The sequence below is a fragment of the Panthera onca genome, chromosome A3 (genome assembly GCF_046562875.1).
Source record: "Panthera onca isolate mPanOnc1 chromosome A3, mPanOnc1 haplotype 2, whole genome shotgun sequence".
Taxonomy (NCBI): domain Eukaryota; kingdom Metazoa; phylum Chordata; class Mammalia; order Carnivora; family Felidae; genus Panthera; species Panthera onca.
In genome coordinates, this window is record NC_138341.1 from 123,397,852 (window position 1) to 123,422,887 (window position 25,036).

The window sequence follows — 25,036 nt, forward strand, 5'->3', positions numbered from 1 at the left end:
GCAGGGCCTGTCTAGAAGCCAGTGGGTACAGCTGGGCATCTTGATTCAGGTCCAGAGTTAATTAGTAACTGAAAGGCCCTGCAGCCAGCTCCCCGCTGGTTTGGGAGCCAAGCGAGTGGGTGACAGGTCGCTCCCGGCTGGGAAGGTTGTCCGGCAAGTCAGGACTGGGTTTCAGGTCAGAGGGACCATGCCGAGAGACAGGAGGACAGAGCTGTGCCCAGGACTGCTCCCCAGGACCTGAGCTTGGACCCAGAGTTTTCAGGTGAGAGGCTCAGGCATGAGCAGGACCCCTGCCTGCCAGCCTGCTGGGCTGCCAAGCTGACACACGAGGTACCTGGCTCCTTTCCTTTCTGGCTACCAGTTTCCTCCCTTTCCTTCCTAACACTGTCTTTCCTAATTCCCTTCCTTCCTTTTTCTTTCCTAACTGTCCCTGCCTTCCTCTCTTCTCTCCTAATTTCCTTCCTTCCTAGCTTCTTCTCCCCTCTCTCCTTTCCTTCCTTCCCTCTCAACTACCTCTCTGCCTCCTGGGCCACCCGATTTCCTTTCTTCCTAACTAATCCCTTATACCCTCACTTCCTTCCCTCTAACTCCATGCCTTCCTCTTCTAAATTCCTAACTTCTTCCTGAAATTCCAGGACACAGGCTTTGGAGTCAGACTACTTAGGCTCAAATTCCAGTTAGATCCTTTACTAGCTAGGGGTCTTGATCAAGCCACTTCACCTCTCCATGCCTCAGTTTCCTCCTCCTCAAAACAGGGATAATGATGGTTTCTAATCCCTGGTGCTGTGGGAACAAAATAAGACCAAGCTGGCACTTGGTTGCACTGTTATTGGTATGTCATTGGTATGCACTGGGCAGACGGGCATGTAAATGAATAAATTCCAGCAGAATGAAGACAAGTGTAATAACAGCAGTGGGCCCAAAGAAGGGGACAAGAGTTTATGGGATCGGGGCCAGCGGATGATCTGGCAAGACTTTTGGGGAAAGCATATGAGGCTGAATGCAAAGGGCTAGCCGAGAAGACCAGAACGGTCAAAGCAGTGCACCAAGGACAGGGAACTGTGTGACCCCCACCCTCACTGTGTCCAGCAGGCCCAAGGACGAGTGAGCAGGTCCATGAGCTGGTGGGACAGAGGCATGCAAGTCTAGGCTGGGGCACTTAGAAGGAAGGGGCGGGCTTGTGGGGCTCAGGGAGGGACTTGGGCCACACGCTGGGAGTTCCCAGGGGTCTCTATAGGTCTGAATAGTCAGGAGAAGATATTGATGCCCAGCCTCTGGCCAGACAATCAGAAGACTATGCTGCAGGAGTGAAAGCAGCCATAGGCTGAGAGCTGCACAGGTGTGAGTACCAGTCAAGGCAATGGGAGTGTGGTGGGAAGTGCACATGTCAGAGTTCTCCCCAGGCCTTAGTGCCGCAATATTAAGTGAACAGCAACACCTTGAGACATTTTACACAAAGGTACAAATACAAAAATTAGCCTAACCCACTGTCCCCTTGGGTCACAACCCTCTAGCCTTTTTTGGTGGCTACGCACAAATGTATCTGCGCATACATGTCTTTCTTTTCTTTTTTTTTTTAATTTTTTTAATGTTCATTTATTCTTGAGAGAGAGACAGACAGACAGACAGAACACAAGCAGGGGAGGGAAAGAGAGAGAGGGAGACACAGAATCCAAAGTAGGCTCCAGGCTCTGAGCTGTCAGCACAGAGCCCAACACGAGGCTCAAACCCATGAACCACGAGATCATGACCTGAGCCAAAATAGACGCTCAACCTGCTGAGCCACCCAGGTGCCCCACATTCTTATACAGCTAGTATCCCTGATATACCTATCATTTTGAAAAGTCCTTTTTTGCTTGACATTGTATGACACACATATTCCCGTTTTGATTTACAAAGCCTTAGCTATTATTTTTCAATTGGGTACTTTTCCACCTTATGTATGTACTATAATCGATCTTATCAGCTCGTTCCTGATTCATTAGTCAAATACGTACTGAGCTCCGATCATATTGCTGGTCCTTATCTAGGTGCTGTGGATTCAACAGTGAACAAGAAAGGTCTTTGCCCTCACAGAGCCAATGTTCTAGTTTAAGACGGAAAACAAAGAGTTGATGATAAGGTGTCAGTGTGGTACGTGTTATAAAATAAAACACAAAGCAGAAAAAGTGGATCAAGAGTGGGTGGGAGTAGGGTTGTACAGTGACCAGCCATCCTGGTTTGCCCCAGAGCTGTACTAACTTTAGCATTGAGAGTCTCATATCCCAGGAAACCCTTAGTCCCAGACAAACCAGGCTATTCAGTCACTCATAATCTCAGAAAAGGCCTGAGAGGTGACATTTGAGCAGAGGCCTCTGGGATATTAGTGGAAGCCTAGCCATGCAGAAGTCTGGGGGAAAAGCATTCTAGACAGAGTGGAAAGTAAATGCCAGGGGCAGGAGGCCAGAGGGCACTCTGTGTGTTTGAGTGACAGCAAGAAAGCCAGAGAGGCTGGAGTGTAGTGACAGGGAGAGCATGGGAACCAAGGTGGAGAGGGTGATAGGAGCTAGGTCTCATGGAATCTTGCAGACCATGGTAGACTTTGGATTTTAATCCTAGGTGTGACCGGAAGCAACCAGAGTTTTTGAGCAGCCAGCTCATGTGATCCACTTAGATTTTTTTTTTTTTAAGTGGCTCTCTGGAGTTGGGTGGAGAAAGATTGTAGAGGGTAAAGATAAACGTCAGGAGACAGTAGGAAGCTATTGCAATAGTCCACGCCAAGTGGTGACCGTGGCTCAGACAGGGAGGTTGCAGCAGAACTGGCAAGTAGCAGTGCCTTCTGGATTTAATTTGAAGGTAGAGTCTCATGGGGATTCATGGTGGACTGGAGGTGGGTGAGGGTGCCATATTTCTAAATTGAACTCCAAGTTGCCAGCTTGAACTTTTGAGCAGGTGGTAGATGGAAGACTGACAGAGGATCAGGGTGGGGCCGAGTGGAAGGGATGTGAGCCAGGACTCTTGTTTTGGATGTGTTACGAGTGAGGTGCCTCCAGGGACCCAACTAGTGAGCTGCTGAGGGAGCAGTTAGAGATATAAACCCAGATTTAGTGCAGGAGAGAGTCGGAACTAGGGAGACAAGTTTGGGAATTGTCGAGTGTATAGCTGGTACTTAAAGCCATGAAACTGGTTGTGATTGACTCAGAAACAAGTATAGATAGAGATCCGGGGACTATGGGGATAGGCCAGTGGCAAAAGAGGAGACAAATCCAGCAGAAGAGATGGAGAAAGAGGTGAGGTGGAAGGAAAACCAGGTGATCCCAAAGCCAAGTGGGAAGACCGGTGTGCCACCACTGGCTCTGGAATGCGGGGGTCACAGGCCCGCTGCTTTGGTGGAGTGCTGGGATTAAAGCCTCTTTGGGGGGCGCCTGGGTGGCTCAGTCGGTTGAGCGTCCGACTTCAGCTCAGGTCACGATCTCGCGGTCCGTGAGTTCGAGCCCCGCGTCGGGCTCTGGGCTGATGGCTCAGAGCCTGGAGCCTGCTTCCTATTCTGTGTCTCTCTCTCTGCCCCTCCCCCATTCATGCTCTGTCTCTCTCTGTCTCAAAAATAAATAAATGTTAAAAAAAAAAAATTTAAAAAAAAAAAAGCCTCTTTGGAATGGGTTCAAGAGAGAAAAGAAGGAGTGTAAACTGAGTCCAGACAGCTCTTTCGAGGAATTTAACTGGAAAGGAGAACAGAGAAGCAGAACTGTGTCTGGAGAGGGACGTAAGGTCAAGAGAGGGAGTTTTACAGCCAGCGGGTCTTCTGACGTGCTCTGAGCCGGGCATTTCAGTTATGATTATGGTCACTATTCTTCTCCTGTTCTAAAACAGTGCTGCTGAATAAAGGCCTCATCAGTGTCTTGTTACTGAGAAGAAGTGTCCTTGTTCTGGTTATGTGTTTTGTCAACATGACATCCTACCCATCTGTGTATTGGTTCAACATTTCTGTGTGGTTGAAAGATGGAAGACTCTGATATTGTTCACTCTGGCTTTCTTTGCTGCCACCCTCGGGTCCCCTGCTCTTCGGAGCCCAGAGAGAACCGCCGAGGCCATTGGGCTCAGGTCCCTTTCTGTCCAACCTTCTTAGCCCCAGCCTATGGATCCCTCCACTGTGGTGAATCGCAGAGGCTTAAGTGTAGCATATGGTTGTCACACAGAAAGTTCCGGAAAGGCAGGGTCTGGATCAGGCCCTGTCAACTCTTTCATTCCTCAGAACAACCCTCAGGATCTCCTGGGGAGAGGAAGGGACCCCACGAGTACCTAATGACTGCACCATGCAGCCGGGCCTTCACGAGCCAGGGTGCTGACTGGGACCCTGCTTCCTATCGCTCACAAAGCTGGAGAGCTCTGGGCTGACCTGACCTGCCCTGGAGACAGTAGGCCAGAGTCCTGGAGCAGCCAGCAAGGAAGGGCCCAAATGGCCAAGTGTTCGGCAAAGACCAAGGCCAGCTGCACTGAGCTAGATACCTATGCTCTGAAATATCTGTAGATTCTCAGGAGGCAAAGAGCTCTCAGTTGCCATGACTGAGGTCTCTGGAACCTTATGATGGCCTGTCTACACCAGGCCTGGGTAGGCCCCAGGGAGCATGTCTTCTTACAGACAAGTCCCCTACATAAACACACACACACACACACACACACACACACACACACACACACACTCACTCACTAATATAAACCAATACGAACAGACACACAATAACCTATAAATACACATGTGGTTACACATGCAGTCATACACATGCATTGACACCTACACTCATCTGCAGACACACACACAGACTCACACTCACACACATACATACAACACATCAACATATATAAAGATACACACTGACACCGACATGTTGACTCACTACACAGAAGCCCATCGATACACACACAGAGAACACAGTTACAGATGCACAGACACACTGACAAGATTAAATACACGGTCACATTGATGCACACTAATAAGCAGAACACATGCAGTAGTCTACACATAGACTCAGACACACTAACACAAAAGCCTTCACGTGCAGGGACACGCAGACACACCAGACACACTGAAGCACATCGATGCACGAAACACCTGTACACACACTCACACACACCACACACACAGCCTGACCCCCACACAAACGCATTCTAAAAAGCCCCAAGCCTCAGCAGGGCATTCCTACAGCTGTTGCCCACCCCCTTCCACCCACCCTCCAGGGGGAGGCGATGTCCCTGAGGGAACAGAGGTCTCTGGTCTCATCTTAAGCACTGCTGGATCCCATGTGACATCAACAGCCCTCTGCTGCTGCTGGGAGTTCTGAGCTGGGCGCTGGGGCAGGGCCGGCGCCAGGCACAGACACTTCGGCCCTTGTTGGGAGAACAGAGAGAGGCTCTCTTGTCCACTGCCTGTCCTCCGGCTCCAACTGCTGGTTCCCTCCGGGGCCTCTCCTCAGGCTGTGCAGGTACGTGGGGCTGGAGAGGCCAGGGCCTGGCAAAGGGGCCTACAAGGGTCAGCCCAGGACAGGGTGTGGCGGTGTGGTGGGCCCCCTGGGGGAACCCGAACCCTGGGGCACTGGCTGAAGCCAGGCTACGTTTCTCAGGCAGTTCTCCGGCTTGTTCTCTCAGGGCTCCACAAGGTTGGGCCTCTTGGAGCAGCCTGGGGTGGGCGATTCCCTCCTTTCCCCTGTTGTCACTTCATCAGCTCCCAAAAAGGCCATGGGGTGATTGCTGTAGGATCCTGCCTTGTAAAGATGGGTGGTTTCTACCCAGAGAGGCTAAGCTGCAGCCCAGGCCCCACAGTGGGTCAAGGCTGGGGTCTTGGGATATACAGTACCGGGCAGCTTCCATGAGCCTCTAGGTTCTTGGCCTTGGCCTTCCAAACAGGGGTGAGTCTGTGGGGCGCTGGGCATCCTGAGCCAGGGCCTGGGCACACCAGCCTCCTTCACCCTGCAGGCCAGGGGGCAGGAAAACACTGTGCTCCTAGCTGCCTAGACCAGGTGGTCACACTCTTCACTATTTGATTTCAAACAGACACTAGCCAGGCTTGGGTCTCTTCATAGCTCGGGCCCAAAGCTCCCAGGGCAGCTGGCATTCCAGGGGCATTAGGTAGAAGTCCTTGTGGCAGGGAGATAATAGTCAATATGACACAGATCCCAGATCAGGGTGTCCACAGGAATTTGGGGTCACAACATGCCTGTCTGGGAGCCTGGGGAGCCCAGCCTGCCCCTCACAAACTGTGTAGCCCCAGGCGAACCCCTTTCTAGACCTCAGGTTCCCCACCTGTGAAAGGGGGGCAAGGGTTGGGACTTTATGCTCTGCAAGGGTCCTTCCAGCCCTGGCCATCCTAGATTTCTGGATCTGCCCTGGCTCACAGGGATCTTACTGTCCTGGCTGTCCCCAGCCCTTGAAAAGATTCAGCTTGGGAGGGATACCCTGGGCCATTCTCCCTGGCTCTCTCTTGAGATGTTTGATTAGAGATGCTGGGTCCAGGGCACCTCAGTTCTTTTCCCATGCAGGGGGCACTGGCCTCCGGTAGGAGATGCTCAGACTATGGCAGGTGCACAGGGCCAGGGAGGGGTGGACAGTGCAGCGGTGCCTGAAACTCTAGACAGGTCATGCTCCTTCCCCAACAACAGCTCTCTCATTCCTGGTCCCCCTTGTGCCCCCAGAACCCACCTGATCACGGTTACAGAATGGACTCTAGCCCGGCGGGCAGCCCCAGTCCTCAGGTGAGTGAGTCTTGGTTCCCCCACCCACCACCAGGGGGCTCACTTCTTCCCACACTGGAGGAAGCCTGAGGACGCACAGGCTAGCCTGGTGGGCCAACACAGAGCAGGACTGGGGGGCCGACAGGGGTCACTGTGAGCTCATGCAAATGGGCTAATTTGCAGGGCAAGTAGGGCGTAGAGTTGGGCAAGAGATTCAAGAAGAAGATGGGATACACAATTGGCCCTGAAGACCCCTGGATTCTAATGCCAGTGGAGCTGCCTGTAAGTCCTTGGATGGCTTTTCTCAGGGTCTCAGTTTCCTCACCCTCATAATTGGCACAATAGTCAGCAGCTTCCCAAGGCTGTTAGGAGGAGCAGGTGAGATGGGGGATAGATTGGTAGACGAGTGGAAAGAAGGAAGGAAGCAGGCCTGTAGAGAAGGGAGCAGGGCCTAGGCCAGAGGAACGGGAGGTGCAGAGGATCCTAACACAGTCCCTGATGATCTTAATAACTTTTCTGTAAATATCTTTAGCCCTCAAGGGCCAATGGGAACGTCAACCTGGGGCCTTCAGCCAACCCAAAGTAAGTTCTGGTCTCTCAAGCAACTTTCTTCCTCCTTGGCTCTCCTCGTACCTGGCTCCCTTCTCCTTGAGAATAAAATCCATGTTCTCTGGTCTATAGCCAAGACCCTCTGCCATCTGGGACCCAGGACTGTCCCCCTGCTTTATCTCCCACTACTTCCCAAGCCTTTGCCCATGATGAGCCCTGTGCCTGAAATGCACCCCAAAGTCTGCATTGTTAGCAGCTCCCCACCCTTCAGGCCCTTCTCGGGCTTTGGAGGCCAGATCCCTTGTCTTCTATACAGTTGTGTCTGGTTTTCTCCCCAACTCGCCTGTTGGTTGCTTGACTGGATCCCCAGGGGCAGGGGCCTGTCCTCGAAGTCCTCTTGGCTGGGAGATCATGGCATGCTTCAGTGGTGAGGAGGCTTGTCTCTTGGAAAGCGCCCTCTGTTCCCCAGCTTCAAAGTTAAAAAGAAGCCTGGATATGATCTCAGGAGCCAGGTTTCCCAAATTCACAAACACTGACCCGTGTTCTTTTCCCCTCCCCCAGTGCCCGGCCCACCGACTTTGACTTCCTGAAAGTCATTGGCAAAGGGAGCTATGGCAAGGTGAGTGACACAGTGAGGCTGGGAGGCCTGGGTCTTCCCTTCCCTGACCTCCTCCACCCTCTGCCTGTCACTTGCATGTGCAAAGAGGGAGCTCACAGCCTGCAGAATCATGGACGTGGGGCCAGAACTGGGGGCTCCTGAGAAATAAGAAGTTCAGAGGAGTAGGTCCCCTGTGGGGCCTTGCATTTGTGCTTCTGCTCAGGTGCTACTGGCCAAGCGCAAGTCTGACGGGATGTTCTACGCAGTGAAGGTGCTGCAGAAAAAGTCCATCTTACAGAAGAAAGAGGTATCCAAGCTTGCACACGGGCATTTCCCCTCCTGCTTCTTGTTCCCAGGCTAAGGTGGTTTCCCAAGCTCTTGGGTGCCAACTCTGAAGGACCCATGGAGCTGGGTGCAGCGGTGGTCATCGCAGGGGGCAGCCAGGTGGTGCTGAGGGCACTGACCTTTCTCAAGGAGGGCAAGCCAATCGACTCACCCATAGGACCTTCAGAAGGAAGGTCCCAGCCCTCTGCCTTTGCCTGGGGAATTCGGGGCTCCGTGGCAGTCCTCCGCCCTGTCTAGTTGCCAGTCTCCCTATCTGTGCAGTGTTGGGGGCACACTTGATACCCTCCAAAGGCCCCTCAAAGCCACAGCCATCCTGGAGTTCTAGATGCTTCAGCTGACTTGAGTCTCTTTAATGCCAACCCCATGAGGGGGATAGAACAGGCCCTGAGAGAGGCTTGAATATCAATCAGAGGACTTGGGCAAGGAAATTAATGATAACAAGGACATCAAGAGGGCAGATGGGGGAAGTCTTTGCGAAGGAGGTGGCCTGGCAGCTGGCCTTGAACGTAGGATTCTGATGGTCTGAAAAGAGGACGTCCAGGCAGGGAAAACAGCATGAACAAAAGCATGAACGTAGTAATCACATACACTTTCCTTATCACCCAGAGGAGGGCAGCAGGGGTTTCTGACCCCTGGGGCTGGAGCTGTACCTACATGCTGTGGCTGGGAATGAGGCTGATCCGTTTAGAATCCTGGCTAGTAGGCAAGGAGCCTGGCTCTGAGGGGAATAAGGAACCACAGCCGTTATTTGAGTAGGGGCATGAGAAGGCCCTGGGCCCGGCAACCCCCACCAGTGAGGCCGTGTGGGCAGTGCCAGGGTAGAAGGGGTTGTGCTGGGTTGTGACATGGGCCCCTGTCTATGACCCCACAGCAGAACCACATCATGGCGGAGCGCAGTGTGCTTCTGAAGAGCGTGCAACACCCCTTCCTTGTGGGCCTACGCTACTCCTTCCAGACGCCCGAGAAGCTCTACTTTGTGCTCGACTATGTCAACGGGGGAGAGGTGGGTGGGCCCACAGGGAGCCTCCCCTGGGCTGGCTCTGACATGCCCATTGTGTATCAGGTTCTGGAATTATCTCACCTCATCCTTACAACAGACCCATTTTGTAGCTGAAGAAACCGAGGCTTGGGAGGTAACTCACTTGCTCAAGGCCACCCAGCCTGCTGTATCTAGCAGAGCCAGGATTTGAATGCAAGTCTGTCTGGCTCCCAGCCATGAGCATTTCTTGACTGCCCCACGCAAAGCTGCCTAGACACTCTTCAGGGCACCTGGGCAAAGTCAGTGTTAGTGGAACTCTGTGGTCAAGATTTCCAGTGTCCCCATTTTATACCACAGGCCACTGGGTGGGGGTGGTCCCTGTGGTAAATTGAGACCTGAGGTCACCTGGTGACCCGGAAGCACAGCTGGGATAAACTGGGCTCCATCCTGGACTTCACTCTGTCTCTCTGAGCAAGTGACCCCAGATGTTGTCTGTGTGACCTCATGACTTTTGGCCTGATACCAAAGAGGAGAGTTTTTGCTTTGCATCCCTGAGTCCCCTGGTGCAGCTAAGGCCTTTCTAGGCCAGCAAAACAGACCAAAGCAATTGGCCCATGGACAGATCTAGGCTGGGCTCAGTTTGACAGCTATAATAATCTTACTGCCCAGGTGGGAGGAAAAACACATCTTTGAATGACCCAGGTTCAAATGGCAGCTCTGTCAGTTATGAGCTACATGACCTTGGACAAGTCACCTGGCCCCTCCCACTTTCCTCTTTGGTGAAACTGGCATCATATTTGATACCTGGAAGGTAGTCGTGAGGATTAAATGAGATAAGAGTTGTGAAGGGGTCTGGCTTGGAGCCTGGAACCTAGTACCTGTCAATCCATGTGAATTAGTCTCTCCTGCTGACCCTTTGGACACACACAACTACGGTATGGGGTGGGGGCCAGCATGCTCTTTTTCATCTGAGTACATTGCAGCTCACAGAGGGGGCGACTTGGCCAGCTGCCCCCCACCCTGCACTCTAGGAGCTGGAGCCCCCCACCTAGAGACCTTCTCATGCACCTCCTCCCCCTCCAGCTCTTCTTCCACCTGCAGCGGGAGCGCCGGTTCCTGGAGCCCCGGGCCCGGTTCTACGCCGCCGAAGTGGCCAGCGCCATTGGCTACCTGCACTCCCTCAACATCATTTACAGGTGAGGCCTGCCTGTGGCTCAGAGCCAGGCCTGGGCTGTCTGATGCAAATGCCAGGGGTTGTGTGGACCCCTAGGTCCCGATTAAACGCCAGTGAACTTGGTCCTCTGTCTAAGGAGGATGGTTCAGCAGTGGGAGTAGGGATCCTCCTTTCTAGGATCAAGTGCCCATTCTCCTTGGTCTCCCCCTCTACATGTTTGAGAGCCTCCGTGAATAGTCCTCCCACCAGGACTCTAGAGGCCCAACTCTCCTCACTAAGTGGTTGAGACATTACAGTGCTCTTTCCTCTTGTTTTCTGTAGGGACCTGAAACCAGAGAACATTCTCTTGGACTGCCAGGTTGGTGTATGTGTGTGTGCATAGGTGCACATGTGTGCTATGTGCTTACAAGTGTGCATGCATGCATTGTACGTGTGTGCATATGGGTAGGGATGCATTCAAGTATGTGTGCATGTGTACCCATGTGCGTGCACACGCATGTAAGTGCACATCGCATGCGCATGTGCATGTGTGTGTATATGAGGTCTGTATGAGCAAGGGTGGAGCCAAGTGGAGGCTCTTGGATTTTGTAGTCTCTCCATGTCCTAGACTGGGTTCCCTGGAAACAGATGGAGTGTTGAATGCAGATGGTTACTGGGGAATGCTCTAAGAGATTCGGTTTTAAGGGGGTGAGGAGGCAAGATTGGATAGAGGTGGAAGCCCACCTGCATTGTGGTTGCAGATGAGGAGGCCTCAGGTGATCTTACAGGGGTGGCGAGGGCCCCAGCTGGGACAACTCTTTGGAACTGTTCCAAATTAAGGCGAGGAGGCTGGGCTTTTGTGTCCCTGCATTGACCTGTCATTGGGTGTGGATTGCCCCTTGGGAGGGGCATAACTTTGAGAGAAGGCAGTGTCCCACCAGTCGGGGACAGGGGGAGGGGATGGGCATGACAGTCCCTAAAGACGGGATCTGAGCAGAGTCCCATGCTACCCACTGTCTCCATACCCTCCACTAGCCACTCTTCTGCCCAGCTGCCCAGTTACTTTCTGAGTCTCCAGCCCTCTGTCAGGGCAGCTGCCACCACCAGACCCCTCCAGCAAGGACATTCATGGGGCTGCCATTGTTGTAGAGCACGGCTGAGTCTGTGATAAACTGGGAGCAGACAGTGGAATGCTATCTCCCCACCTTGCCCCTTGTATTGCTCCTGGCATCCAGTGGAACATATAGCCAGTGCCAGAGGCATAAGTCTCCGTAGCTGCTGGCCTGGGGTATACTACCTGGGCTTTGGGGTTAGGCCTGACCATACCTTGAGCTTAGACCACTCTCCTGCCCCTGCCCCCCCTCCCCTGCAGGGACATGTGGTACTGACGGATTTTGGCCTCTGCAAGGAGGGTGTAGAGCCCGAGGAGACCACATCCACGTTCTGTGGCACCCCCGAGGTAAGCCAAACCTTGTAGGGGAGGTCAGAGGTCAAGTCATAAGTGGTTGAGCCTCAACTCCTGCTTAGAACCAACAGGTTACACTGGGCAGGGGCGGAAGAATGCTCACGCCTTTCACCCAAGCCCTTGCCCTGATCTGGCTGTGCACTCTGCCTTGGTTTCCTCATCTGTGTAACGGCAGCACCAGCTCAGGGGCCTGCTGGGCCCCGGCCAGCAGGTGGTGAAGCTCTGTAGCAATGCAGACCTATAGAAATAGAAATAGCCATGCAAACCATATAGTCAATGTAAAGTTTTCCAGTAGCCACATTAAAAAAGTAAAAAGAAGGGCACCTGGGTGGCTCAGTCGGTTAAGTGTCCAACTCTTGATCGCGGCTCAGGTCATGATCTCACAGTTCATGGTACTGAGCTCCGCATCGGGCTCTGTGCTGACAGCATGGAGCCTACTTGGGATTCTCTCCCTCCCTCTCTCTTTGCCCCTTCCCCACTTGCGTGTGCTCTCACACCCTCTCTCTCTCTCTAAAAAAAAATAAACATTTAAAAAAAATAAAAAGTAAAACGAAACAGATGGAATGCATTTTAGTAGTACGTTTTCATTAACCCAATATATACAAAATATTGTCATTTTAACATACAATCAATATAAAATTGTTGAGATCATTTATTCCTTTTTTCTAACTAAGTCTTTGAAATCCAGAGCGTATTTTACACTTTCAGTCCACCTCAGCTAAAATCAGCCTCATTTCAAGTGTTCGGGAGCCACATGTAATAAGTGGCTGCCGTATGGGACAGCACTGCCCCACAGGGTGAGGGCCGTGTGGAGCAGGAGGGCTCGGCCTGACAGTTAAGATCAGGACTTGGGAGTGTAAGACACTGGTCTGTCTCCCTCTGCCAGCCACCAAGAACCTGGAGGGCTCAGATTTGTGGGTCTCAGCAGTAGCTCCTACATGTGTATCTGTCCTGCCAAGGCCTCCCTGTAGCCTTGGGGTTAAAATCTTTCCTTGAACTCCCACCCTTGGACCTGGGATGCAGAGGACTTCCCAGCTGACAGATATCTGGGTGGGGGCTAGAAGGCAGAGGCCGCAGGGCAGAAGCTCCTCCTGATGGGACATGGGACAAGACTTTAGTGGCTCTATTGTTCTCCATATGCTTGAACATCTGGATCTCAGATGTCAGCTGGGCTTCCTCCATTTGGTTTTGGGACAGCTGATGGACAGGTGACTACTCCGAGCAGGAGCCATTGTCTGTGTTTGTATATGGTAGGATGTCTTCTGGACAGAGCTGGTGTCCCAAAGCCTGACAGCCCAGCCATCCCTTCCTTGGACATTGTCAGCGGCAAGGAGCAGGGCATATGACACCCTGGCTTGTGCAGGAGACATGTGGCCCCAACATGTCATCTCTTCCATAACTCAGCCCCTGCTGTGATGCCAGAAAGCATAGACAAGAGTAACGATAGTTGCGATCACTGTTTAAGGCCTACACGTGTACCATATTCCACACAGATTAGCACATAACCTTAAAAGAGAGATCCTGGAACCCCATTTTATGGAGGAGGAAATCAAGGTTCTAGTAGATTAAATGAGCCCTATATAGGGCTCAGGTCTGTGTAACTTCCTGCCCTTCCCAGACCCACACAGTCTCTCAAAATGGCTTTGTCTGTTGCTGTCCCTTCCTCATGGCAGAGACGTCAGGCTAAGAGGTCGCCAAGCCCTTGGGTTTGGCAGAAAACACTGTCATGCCTCAGGTCCTCTTCTTGTTGGAAGGCACAGCTCTGTGACATACATTCATCTGTCAATATGAACTCAAGTGTCACCTTTTCTTTCCCGATTCCTGTCCATCTCTCTGTTACTACGGTTTCCAGTACAAGCACATGCCATGTTTACTAACCATTAGTCTCCACAATGCACTGTGAGTACTCACAGGGCTTTCCTATTCCCAGGACACCGATTGGATGCTCTGCACAAATTAGATAAAGGCACCCCCTTGGGCAGATTCACTAGAAAAAGTTACCCCATTAAATATTAATAAAGTTGCCAGATATAGCCCTATACTAGGGTTATGGCTTGGTGAGTTGATCACAGCCAGGCTTGCATCCCCCTGTCTCCTTTTGGCTAGTACTTTTGTATGTTGCACAACATATACAACTGTACAATGCAGTCCTGCCTGATCTTCCCTATGTCCCCAGCACGTTGGCAAAGGGTCATACACAGAGTAAGCCTTTGACAAATGGATGCTGAATGAACATATGCACACAACCAGGTGAATATCACAGCAGGAGCAACCCTTGGTGATCTTTTCTTCCCAGTGCCTTGTTTACAAATGGGGAGTCTGAGGGGCCCCTGAGTGGCTCAGTGGGTTAAGCATCCTACTTCAGCTCAGGTAGTGATCTCATGGCTCGTGAGTTCGAGGCCCACATCAGGCTCTGTGCTGACCACTGAGAACCTGGAGCCTGCTTTGGATTCTGTCTCCCCCTCTCTCTGCCCTTCCCCTGCTTGTGCTGCATTTCTCTCTCTCTCTCTCTCTCTCTCTCTCTCTCTCTCTCTCTCTCTCAAAAAGAAATAAACATATAAAAAATATTTTCTTTTAAATAAAAATAAAACAAATGGGGAGACTGAGGCCGAGTGTCTTTAGATAACGTATGTTTCTTCTCAATAGTACTTGGCTCCAGAAGTGCTCCGTAAAGAGCCTTATGACCGGGCGGTGGACTGGTGGTGCTTGGGGGCAGTTCTCTACGAGATGCTGCAAGGCCTGGTGAGTAGGGTGTAAACATCTGCAAGGGACCTGTGGCTCGGTCCCTTGGGGGTGGATCTCTGCCTTGTGTAGCCATTCAGGCTCCTCAAGGAACCGAAAGAGCGCTCGCTCTCTACTCCAAGCTAAAAAAGATGATGTGAGGATTATGTATATTTTTCAGTAATGTTAGTTCAGCGCTTGACAACACACACTCTTTGGCACCTTGAAACAGCCTTTGGAGGCTGCCACTATAGGAAATGGAGCTGTTCTTATGTACAGAGAGGGAAACAGGCCCAGAAAGATCCCAAGGATGGTAGTTTGTGGAGCCAGCCCTGGGCCCCATCCTAAGCTGCCTGCTTAGTTGGAGGCTTGGGTAGACTCACCCCAGCGCAGGCATTGCTCGGGTGGCTTTGTCAACAGAGCACGGGGGATGTGAAAGAGCAGGCTCTGTGGCGTCAGGACAAAGAAGGGCCAGTGGAGGAGGTGGGGGTGGAGAGCACCAGGAAAGAGTGGGCTCTGGGCACATTTTGGGGCTGGCTCTTTTCCTGGCCATGTGGCTTGATCTCTCTGAGCCTTGTGTTCTCATCAACAAATTGCTGCTTGCCTTCAGAGACGGCTGTGAGGGGTGGGCCGGAATGACAAGGGGGAAGTGTTAACTTTGCAAAGTGCAGAGTTGGTGCACAAGAGGGGGTAAGAGAGGTGGGATGGGGCAGGCTCCTGGGAGGTCCCTTCTCAGCCTTCCCAGCAGCCAGAAGCCCAGAGGTCTCTGTCTCTCTCCGATCTGCCATGTGAGCCATTGCGCAACACGCGGTCTGGCTAAATCTTTCCATTATCTGGCTTTGCTCCAACTCTCCCTGAGACCTCCCCCCGCTTTGGCATGGATGAGCCTCCAGCTTCTCTCTCTCTCTCACCAGCCACCCTTCTACAGCCAAGACGTGTCCCAGATGTATGAGAATATTCTGTACCAGCCGCTACAGATCCCGGGGGGCCAGACGGTGGCTGCCTGCGACCTCCTGCAAGGCCTTCTCCACAAGGACCAGAGGCAGCGGCTGGGCTCCAAATCAGACTTTGTAGGTGAACTGCCAGTGGACCACTGGCCCCTGACAGGGCACTCAGCATCCTGCAGAAGCAGCTGAGAAGCACAGTGATGTGCATCCAGCTGCCCTCTAAAACCAGGCACTGCTAACTGTTTCCTCTGGAAATTCACAGCTGCTGCTGCTTAATTACTTCCTTTAGTTTGGTTCTTTTATTCAGCCAGTGTTTACTGAGCACCTACTATGCACCAGACATCAAGCTAGGTGCTAGGGATTCAATGGGCTGGGTCCTTGGCTTTATTAAGTTGGGGTGGGGGGGGGCAGACAACAAACATCATGGTGTATAATTATTGTGGAGTGTGACAAGTACCAGGAAGTAAATGAAGCAAGATAGACGATAATGAGAGGGAGTGAATTCACACTGGCATGGTGAGGGAGGTCCACTCTGAGGAGGTAACAATTAAGTTGAGACTTGAAGGATGAGAGAAACCACTCATGCAGAGAGCTGAGAGGAGGCATCCCAGACACAGGGCACAGCATGTGCAAAGGTCCTGTGGCAGAAACAAGAAGCATAGTACACTTTAGGGGATTTTGAATAGGGGTGTGGTAAGACCCAATTTCAGTTTTAAGAAATTCCTCTGGCTTCTGTGCAGAGAGAGGACTGGACTTGTTTTGTGCCAGTGCCAGGCTGGGCACTCAGGATATAGAGATGAATAATTTGTCCATTCCTGCAATGAGTTCATGATTTTTTTTCATTAAAGTAGCACTTAAAAAATAATCTTACATTCTCGAGTCAACCAAAGACCGTTTGAATTTATAAGAGGAAGACCACAGTGCATTTCTCCCTGGAAGTTTGCTTTCTCTTTCTGGCAGAGTGGTTGCGATGCAGAGACTATGAAACAGACTACCTGGGTTCAGATCCCTCCTCCACCTTACTAGTCCTTACTGGTTGTAGAGCCTTGGGCAAACTTCTCTTTTTAAGCCTCAGTTTCCCCACTGGCAATAATGGCACCTAGCTCATACCTGCTACAAAGATTACATGAATTAATATATACAAAGCACTTAGGCCAGTGCCTGGCACATAGTGCTTTTTAAGCATTTGTACCCCCACATGCCAGATGCTGTGAAGCGTAACAATTTTTAGGGCATTTGTCTACCCATCCCTAGCCAGCTTAAAGAGGGAGACTTTCATGAACACTGTTCCCCTTCTTCCAGGTGGAAATTTGCATCTTAAAAAATATGTATGATTTTTCAAATAAGGTGTATATTCACATAGATCATAATTCAAAGGATATTCAGAAAAAGTTCCTCTAGTGACTCAGTTCCTTAGTTTAAAGGCAACCAGTGTTATCTGTTTCTTGGGTACTCAGTATATCATGGATCTGGCTTTTTAACAAGTCCACAGGGTGGGGAGGGTGTGATGTAGGGAGCTGGAGAATCATTCCTTGCAAAACACAGATCCAGAGAGGGTCCTGCTGGGATAGGAGGCACTTGATGCTGACATTGGCTTAGATTAGGAAAGAAGTAGTGATTCATGCCCAAGGCTGAGTCTTAAATTCTGGGTCTCCGGGAAACTGTAGCTTTTCTTGGGGCTTTACTTCCTTAACCTTCCTTACTGACTTGATGTAATCTTTTCCTTTGGTTTGTATTCTAGAAGAATCAAGATGCACTGAGGCAGGTGGGTGGGGTTGCGAGAGCCCCTGGGAACCCCAAGGGCAGGTCCTGCTATCTTATTCATGGACATACCTCCAAAGCATACCATGGTGCTGGCACAGAGTAGGTGCTCAGTAAATAATTGTGAATAAACAAATGCTCTGGGGGAGAAGGGTTTGGGTTCTAGATGAGAGAAGAGGCCTGGCTACAAAACACCCCTTTGTCCCAGGAAACCAGCTGGAAGTGTAGGTTACTTTCCCAGTAAAGGTTTTATGGCTTGACAGCCAGCTGCCAGTAGAGTTGGAGATCTGGGACATGGGGGTGGGTGGTGGAGAGGGGTGGGGTGCTACGGGGAACTCTGATCAGCACCTTCTTCCTGCAGCTTGAGATAAAGAACCATGTATTCTTCAGCCCCATAAACTGGGATGACCTGTACCACAAGAGGCTGACTCCACCCTTCAACCCAAATGTGGTAAGAGGTCACCATGTCCCAGATTCTGGATTCCCAGGGCTAATGGGAGCTTGGAGGGTATCTGGACCAACCCTCTTTCTACAGGTGGTAAAACCAAGGGCCCAAGAGGCTCAATGATATGTCTGAGACCACATGGTGAATTAGAGGCAGAACTGGTTCCAAAACTCAGAAGTCCCGACTTCCAGCCCAGCTCTGTGTGATGAGCCACACAGCCTTCCTTCATTTTCAACACCAATAACCCTCATTGCTGTTTAAAGCACTCTCTGGGGGCACCTGACTGGCTCAGTAGAAGAGAGTGTGACTCTTGATCTCAGGGTTGTAGGTTCAAGCCCCATGCTGGGTGTAGAGATTACTTAAAAATAAAATCTCAGGGTGCCTGGGTGGCTCAGTCCATTAAGCATCTGACTCTTGATAGCTCAGGTCATGATCTCACCGTCGTGAGATTGAGCCCTGTGTTGGGCTCCGCGCTGACAGCGTGGAGCCTGCTTGGATTTCTCCCTCCCCCCCCGCCCCTCCCCCACTCTGAAAATAAATAAATAAAACTTTTTTTTTTTTTTTAAATCTAGATGACCTTGGGCTTGGTGATCACCTTTTATTTTTTTACATTTTATTTATTTTTGATAGAGACAGAGCACAAGTGGGCGAGGGGCAGAGAGAGAAGGAGACACAGAATCGGAAGCAGGCTCCAGGCTCTGAGCCGTCAGCACAGAGCCCGATGCGGGGCTCGAACCCACAAACTGCGAGATCATGACCCGGGCGGAAGTCAGCCACTTAACCAACTGAGCCACCCAGGCGCCCCAATAAAACATTTTTTGAACCTCAAAAAGAAAGAAAGAAAGAAAGTGGTCTGTCACATAGCACACCCAGACAGAACCAAGCCCTATAAAAATGTCTTTTTCTGTCTTTAACCTTTTTTCTCCTGATAATAAAAATGACATGTATTTATTGTAGCAAATATATAAAACAGAGTTTAAGGCAACAGGGAGGAAAAGCTTATTATCTCACTGCCCGAGAGAAACTGCTGCTGACGTGTTCCCTACGGTCTTTTTCTGTGTTTCTTACACAGGTCATACTTTATACATAGAGGTATCTTCTCCCCTTCCTTTTTCTTTTCTGCTAAAAACTATGTCATTATTTCCCCAAATCATGTAAAACTTTTATAAGTATCATTTTAAATGGCTACATAATATTTAAACCCTATGTTGGTAAGTAACATAATCTATTCAACCATGCTCCTAACGGTGAGCTTTATGTTACTACCATTCTTTCTTTATCATAATGTACTGATGAACACCTTTAAGTGTGTATCTTTAAAAAAATTTTTTTAATATTTATTTTTGAGAGAGAGAGAGAGAGAGAGAGAGAGCGCGCGCGCATGAGTGGGGGAGGGGCAGAGAGAGAGGGAGAATCCAAAACATTGCATTGGGGCAGAATCCAAAACAGGCTCCAGGCTCTGAGCTGTCAGCACAGAGCCCAAAGCAGGGCTCAAACCCACGAACCATGAGATCATGACCTGAGCCGAAGTCAGATGCTTAACTCACTGAGCCATGCAGGTGCCTCTTTAAGCATGTATCTTTGCTCAGAGTGCTGATTATTCCCTTAAGATGGATTTCAGATGGGGAATTGCCAGGTCAAAGTATGTGAACACTTTTAGGCTTTTTTTTTTTTTTTTTAAAGTAATCTCTACACCCAACATGGGGCTTGAACTTACAACCCCAAGATCAAGAGTCAACACTCCACAGACTGAGCCAGCCAGGAGCCCTTTGGTTCTTGATTCATAACTGTTTAGGCTCTTGATTCCTACTGCTTTAACTGTGTGGTGGGGAGGAGAATCAGCTTCCTGCCAGCAGCGTCTGCTGGAGAATTCTTGTCTGTCTCTGCAACATGTGCAGTTCATTGTTTTTAACTTCGCAAATTTGTTAAGTAAAAAATGGTATCTCATATTGTTTTAACTTATATTTCTTTGATTTATAGTGAATGCAGTTAGTGTTTGAATGTTAATTAGCAGTGGTAGTATGCATGAAAGGAGCCTCATTCGAAGCGGACATTGGAGGGTCTCTCAGCCACCTGCGGTGTCCAATAGGGTCAAGCCCTTTCCATCCATGTAGTTTGCATATGTCAACACTGCAGTGTGAACTCGCTATTTACACCTGGCCTTTCGTCAATTACCCGCTCACAAATGTATCTTTGAGCTCCAGATTCTTGACAGTGGTTGTCAGATAGGTTACGCTCAGTCCAGGTACCTGAAAAATTTCTTTATCTGGGAATGTAAAAAAGACCCAGAGGATAATATTGAACATACACCCTGGAGAGAGACCAATATAAAAAATACTAGACAGGGAGGCAACAGAATGCAGTGAATAGACTTTAAAGTAAGACACGCTGGGTGTGGATTCCTGGTTCTGCCACCTACCCACCTCTGTGAGGACTTGGATAAGTATCTTTAGCATCGATATCATTTGTAGAAAACAGATAATGTCTGTCTTGTCTAGGACCACACAGCTAACAAGAGCCAGGGCCAGGATCTACACTCTGGTCTTGGAACTCTCAGCCCTGAACTGAGACCGCTGTGCCTGGTCGCCTTTTAAAGAAGCTGGAAATCATGGTCTATTTGGTTCTGCAACCTAAGGCTTGCACACTCAAGCACATACGTACACCCTTCCACCTGTTCACCTGCTTACTTCGGAAAACCCAGGTGGCCTAGCATTCTCCACAGACTGTGCCTTCTTCACAAAGAGACTAATTTGGTTAGCTCATGCTGCATAACAAGTCACCCCCAAACTACGTGACTTAAAACAATTTTGTATTTTGCCCCAATTCTCTGGGTTGGTTGGGTGAGTTTTTTTGGCCTGGGCCAGGCCAGCTAGTCTCTGCTGCTCTCTCTCATGTCAGTGGTTTAGAGGTGCCTCACTCAAATGCCTGGGAGTTGGCCAGAAGCTGGGGAGACTGGGTTCTCCTTCTAAGGCCTCTCGTAGTCCAGCAGCCTGGCCTGGGTTTGTTCAGGAGGTGGCCCGGGGTTCCAAGTGCTGCAAGAGAGAACAACTCCCAATGTGCATCTTTCAAACCATTGCTTGAACCACATCTGGTAACAGATTGCCCCAAACAAGTCACATGGCTAACCCATATTATAAGTATGGAGAGATGGACTCTACCTCTGGATGGCAAATGCAGGATTTGTGACCATTTCTACAATCTCATACACAGGTCTTCCTCCAAAACGGTGAAAGCAGCCAGTCACTCTCTACCATATTACCCTATTCTATCTTCTTCATAAGGCCTGTCAACAACCCAGATTGTCTATTTGTCTATTTGTGTACATGCTTATTATCAATCCTCCTACCCTCTGCATAATATAGGCTCCATGAGAGTCGGGGCCCACTCTATTTTGTTCCTCTGTGTCCCCAGTGCCATGAATAGTGGCTGATAGACAGTCAGTAAGTGTATGTTGACTAGACTTGTCTGAGGGTTGATGTGAAGCAGGCAGGGTGCCAGGAGGTTAGAGGAATTGATATGTGGTTAGTGGACCATGTGGAATAAAATGATTAATGTAAACACATGGGTAAGTGATAGCTAAAGATGGGTGTCCACAAGGCATTCGGAGGGGAGGCCTAACATCGCTCTCAGGGCTCGTGGGTTCCTTTGGCGGCTCTGACCCTAGTGTTCCCATCTCACCATTGGTTTATATTCACAGGCAGGACCTGCTGACTTAAAACACTTTGACCCAGAGTTCACCCAGGAAGTTGTGTCAAAGTCCATTGGCTGCACTCCCGACACTGTGGCCAGCAGCTCTGGGGCCTCAAGTGCATTCCTGGGATTTTCCTATGCACCAGAGGATGATGCCATCTTGGACTACTAGAAGAGAAGCACTCGTGTAACCACTGAAGACAGCTGGTATCCCTAAGGACTTGCCTTCCTTACCTTCAGCTGCTAGTAACAGAGACTCAAAGTAACAATGGCTTAAATAAGGTTACATATATGTTTCCAGCATATGAATGAGGAATGTTGTTAGGTAGTCCAAGGCTGCTGGTTCGACAGGTCATCAGATACTAAGAGGCTTTCTGTATCTCTTCTCTGCCATCCTTGGCAATTGGCTTCCAGTATCAGGATTGCTGCATTGATACAAAGTGGTTACTGGAGCTCTAGCCACTGCTTCTGTGTCCTGGGCAGGGAAAAAGGAGGCAAGGAGAGAAGAGCAAAACAGCACCTTTAGGGAGCTTCCCCAGAAGCCCCAACCAATGGCTTTGGCTCATTAGCCACCCACTCCTACTTGTAATGGAGGCTGGGATATGTGGTTTATTAGCTGGGTACATTACTACCCCTAAAAACATAGGGCTCTGATACTAAGGGAGAAGGGAGAAATGTTCAGTAGGCAACCAGGATCTCTCTACCAAAGGACCTCTTGGTGTTTGGATCTTTAACTCAACGTGTAAAATGACAGAAATGTAATAAGCCTATAGGCGATCACCCAACATGCTCTTATTTTTCTCTTTTGATGGTATCTTTCTTTGTTGTGGATGGTATTGGACATTTATTATTAGGTTTGTCTGCCTGGCATCTGAACCCTTTCCTATATTCAGGGAATGTCCTAGCTAATAAGCCTTTATGAGGGGGCAATAATTACCTCTACTTACAGTAGCTGAAAATGCTAGATACTGACTGTCCCAGCCTCCTCTACTGCTGGGGCCACGCATGTGGCCCGGGGATGCACCTGTGCCAGAGTTTGACTCAAGGGAGGGACTAGAAGCTTTTATGTGGTAGCTACGGCAACAGTACTCACAAAACTGAGTAGGATGGATCATGCTGCCTTATTTCAGTGGCAAAGTAGTCTTCCCTGCCCCCGCTCCCAAACCTGTGTTTCATCGGCTGTTTCAGGGTAGGCTTACTAGGTTTTTGGCTTGTGGACAAGGAGACAACTTTAACATCAGTGTGTGCTGGCAGTTTTATTGTCTTTTCCTGTTAATCTCACTCTTGCTCTTCCATTTGTGTTTGTCCAGCTCCCTGCCCCAGGAATAATGGGGGATGAAGCTGGAAGATCATGGAAAACACACCTACAACACCAACACAGACCTACTGGAGATCTAAGCTGGGTCAGGAAGAGTTACCATTACCCTTTGGCATGTGCTGAGAACTCTGAAACACTGTGATTTGATTTCCATCATAGCAGTATCTGTTATTTGACAAGTGTGTGGAACAAGATGTGGGAGTGGCCAAAATTTCCCCAACTTCCCAAAGCAAAAAGCAACAGAGTGTAATTGTTGGAAACATGATAGTACTGTCACAAGTATACAACCCACTATGGGTTGTGAAACACATAATGGTTCCATGTGTTCTAAGACTGTAAAATCACAAAATTTTCACCAAGACAGAAAATAAAAATGTAGAAAAACTATGATATTGATCATACTTCTCCTATGTTTTTTGAGCACATTCTGATCTTTACATGCATTATCTACAATCCTCACAAGAAACCAGCATTTAGAAATTATTAACCTCACTTTTCAGATAAATATTCACTGAGAGATTAAGCAACTTGCCCAAGGTCACCCAGCTGGTACAAGGCACAGCCAGAGCTGAACTTGGTGGCTGCTGCTTTTAAAACCCATGCTCTTCTACAGCCTCCATCAGTGGGAGAAAGGCTCTGAGCAGGTACTCCTTTGGTTTTATAGGAAACACTGACTGCACATCAGGCAGAGAACTCCAGACCTGTCCAAACTGTGGAGTGGCACGCCCTATGTACCCTTTCTAGTAGAATGTATCACTTCTTCTTTTTTTAAATGTGTACTTATTTGAGAGAGAGCATGCACGCACAAGCCGGGGAGGGGCAGAGAGACAGGGCGAGAGAGAATCCCAAGCAGGCTCCAGGCTGCCAGCACAGAGCTCCACGTGGGGCTTGAACTTAGGAACCATGCAGGAGATAATGATCTGAGCCAAAATCAAGAGTCAGATGCTTAACCAACTGAGCCACCCAGGCTCCCCTCACTTCCATTTGTATTAATTTCGCACCAAAATACAGCATCTCCACGAAGAGAATTCTCAACCATCCTCTTCACTTTTTAACTTTGCAGTGGCAGTAGTTGTGTAAAGGCAACAAGAGTTGTGTGTTTCAAGCTCCTAAGACTCCTACTGCTCTGTACTTAACTGAAGATTGTAACAAACGTAAATGTGAACCAAAACCGTGGTGTGTCTCTGCTCGTTTGCGCCGGTGAGGCGGCGGCACTGCACACAGTCCACACACTCTCAGGGCAGGCAAGGGCTCCCCTGGAACAAACTGTGGCCTGTTGGTGGTTACTAGAGCCTGGTTTTTCATTTTGATGGCGATGGCTCTTTGGTGTAGCAGTTCCTTCTCCAGCCCATGCCTTATCAATATTACTCCGCTCATCCGGAGCGCCTTTCAGATTAGCTCTGGTCCCTCACAGCTCCCTTAGTGCAGTTTATATTTTCACTGTTTGGTAGGATCTGGCCAAGGTCCAACTCCCCGTCTGGGAAGGCCTAGAGGGCGAGTTCACCGTCATATCCTGGGCCTAGCACTTCGGCGCTCAGAGATGCGGGGCTAACTAAAGAGGAAGAACTATCTCGAGTGACCATTCGCACCACTAAACTTGTCCATCTCTCGCGGGGAAGGCTTCCCGAGGTGCCAAGTGGCCGAGACCCTTCCACAGCACGTATAAGAACCTCTCATCTGGCGTTTCCGACAGCTAGACTCCGTCCTCCACTCTCCGCCCGGATTGGCCCCGGAGCTGTGCGCCTGCGCTCTTGGGAGTTGAGGATGGGGCATTTCCCACCCGCCACCGCCGGAAGCCTTCACTTTCCTCCCTCAGGGTGGAGCGAAGTTTGGGCCCCAGGGTCCTACTACTTGTATCAGTCTCCAATAATACTTGATATTAAAGTACGAAACGAGATGGGTTTATTTTTGGCCTAAAGTTAATTCACGTTCTGTGTGGGTTTACCCCTCAACCAATGTAATGGTACAGTCCCACGTTAGCTCCGCCCCCTGACCTCCAGCCCCGTGACGCTCAAGGCGAAATGGCGTCTTCCGTTCTGTCGTCATCACGTTGGTTCGGAGGTAGGTCCACGCCGCAGTGCACGCCTCCCCAGCGCGCTGCCTCGCCTACGCCGTTGCTAAGCGGCCTTGGATACCTGGCCGCAGGATGCTGGGCGGTGTCAGGTGAAGATGGTGGTCACTGGGCCTCAGGTAAGAAGGGCTCCGACTGTGATGGGCCGGCATGGCCGTTGTAGCGTCCTGGGAGCTGGCGGGGGCCTCGCCGGCCTGTTCCTGGGGCCTCTGGACCAGTCTTGTGGAAAATCGAGGTCTTATGAGATAAAGTAAACTGAGGCCGCAGATACAGGCCCGGATCCCGAACTT

The 25,036-nt window shown here is 50.1% G+C and overlaps 2 protein-coding genes across 11 annotated transcripts in view; both read left to right on the forward strand.

Moving 5' to 3' along the window:
- Positions 1–84: 84 nt before the first annotated feature.
- SGK2 (serum/glucocorticoid regulated kinase 2) lies at positions 85–23,062 on the forward strand. Of its 10 annotated transcripts, XM_081795350.1 has the most exons (16): positions 2,167–2,835; positions 3,850–3,915; positions 5,221–5,459; positions 6,666–6,725; positions 7,237–7,286; positions 7,815–7,872; positions 8,075–8,158; positions 9,068–9,199; positions 10,259–10,371; positions 10,671–10,707; positions 11,701–11,787; positions 14,440–14,535; positions 15,429–15,584; positions 17,584–17,673; positions 21,365–21,564; positions 22,668–23,062. In XM_081795350.1, exons 4-15 carry the CDS (start codon positions 6,690–6,692, stop codon positions 21,527–21,529), a joined length of 1,104 nt encoding a protein of 367 aa, XP_081651476.1. In that variant the 5' UTR covers positions 2,167–2,835; positions 3,850–3,915; positions 5,221–5,459; positions 6,666–6,689; the 3' UTR covers positions 21,530–21,564; positions 22,668–23,062. The 10 variants fall into 10 exon arrangements, 8 of the variants coding, with proteins under 8 accessions (XP_060474219.1, XP_060474211.1, XP_060474166.1 ...); XM_060618236.3 differs by lacking the exons at positions 2,167–2,835; positions 3,850–3,915 and adding an exon at positions 85–262 and having other exon boundaries at positions 5,215–5,459; positions 9,071–9,199; XM_060618183.3 differs by lacking the exons at positions 2,167–2,835; positions 3,850–3,915 and adding an exon at positions 89–262 and having other exon boundaries at positions 5,215–5,459.
- Positions 23,063–24,722: 1,660 nt separating this feature from the next.
- IFT52 (intraflagellar transport 52) overlaps positions 24,723–25,036 on the forward strand; it is a 33,827-nt gene continuing 33,513 nt past the window's right edge. Inside the window, exon 1 of the mRNA XM_060618172.3 lies at positions 24,723–24,865. Within this exon, the coding sequence (XP_060474155.2) occupies positions 24,845–24,865 (21 nt within the window). The 5' untranslated portion in view covers positions 24,723–24,844. The remainder of the gene's footprint in view (positions 24,866–25,036) is intronic.

Bases quoted from the DNA above. Each gene is read 5' to 3' on its own strand.
- SGK2 (XM_060618228.3), top strand. From the start codon at position 6,690: ATGGACTCTAGCCCGGCGGGCAGCCCCAGTCCTCAG. The intron at 15,585-17,583 runs GTAGGTGAACTG...TTCTTCCTGCAG, and splicing joins TGGGCTCCAAATCAGACTTT to CTTGAGATAAAGAACCATGT. The intron at 17,674-21,364 runs GTAAGAGGTCAC...TTATATTCACAG, and splicing joins CACCCTTCAACCCAAATGTG to GCAGGACCTGCTGACTTAAA.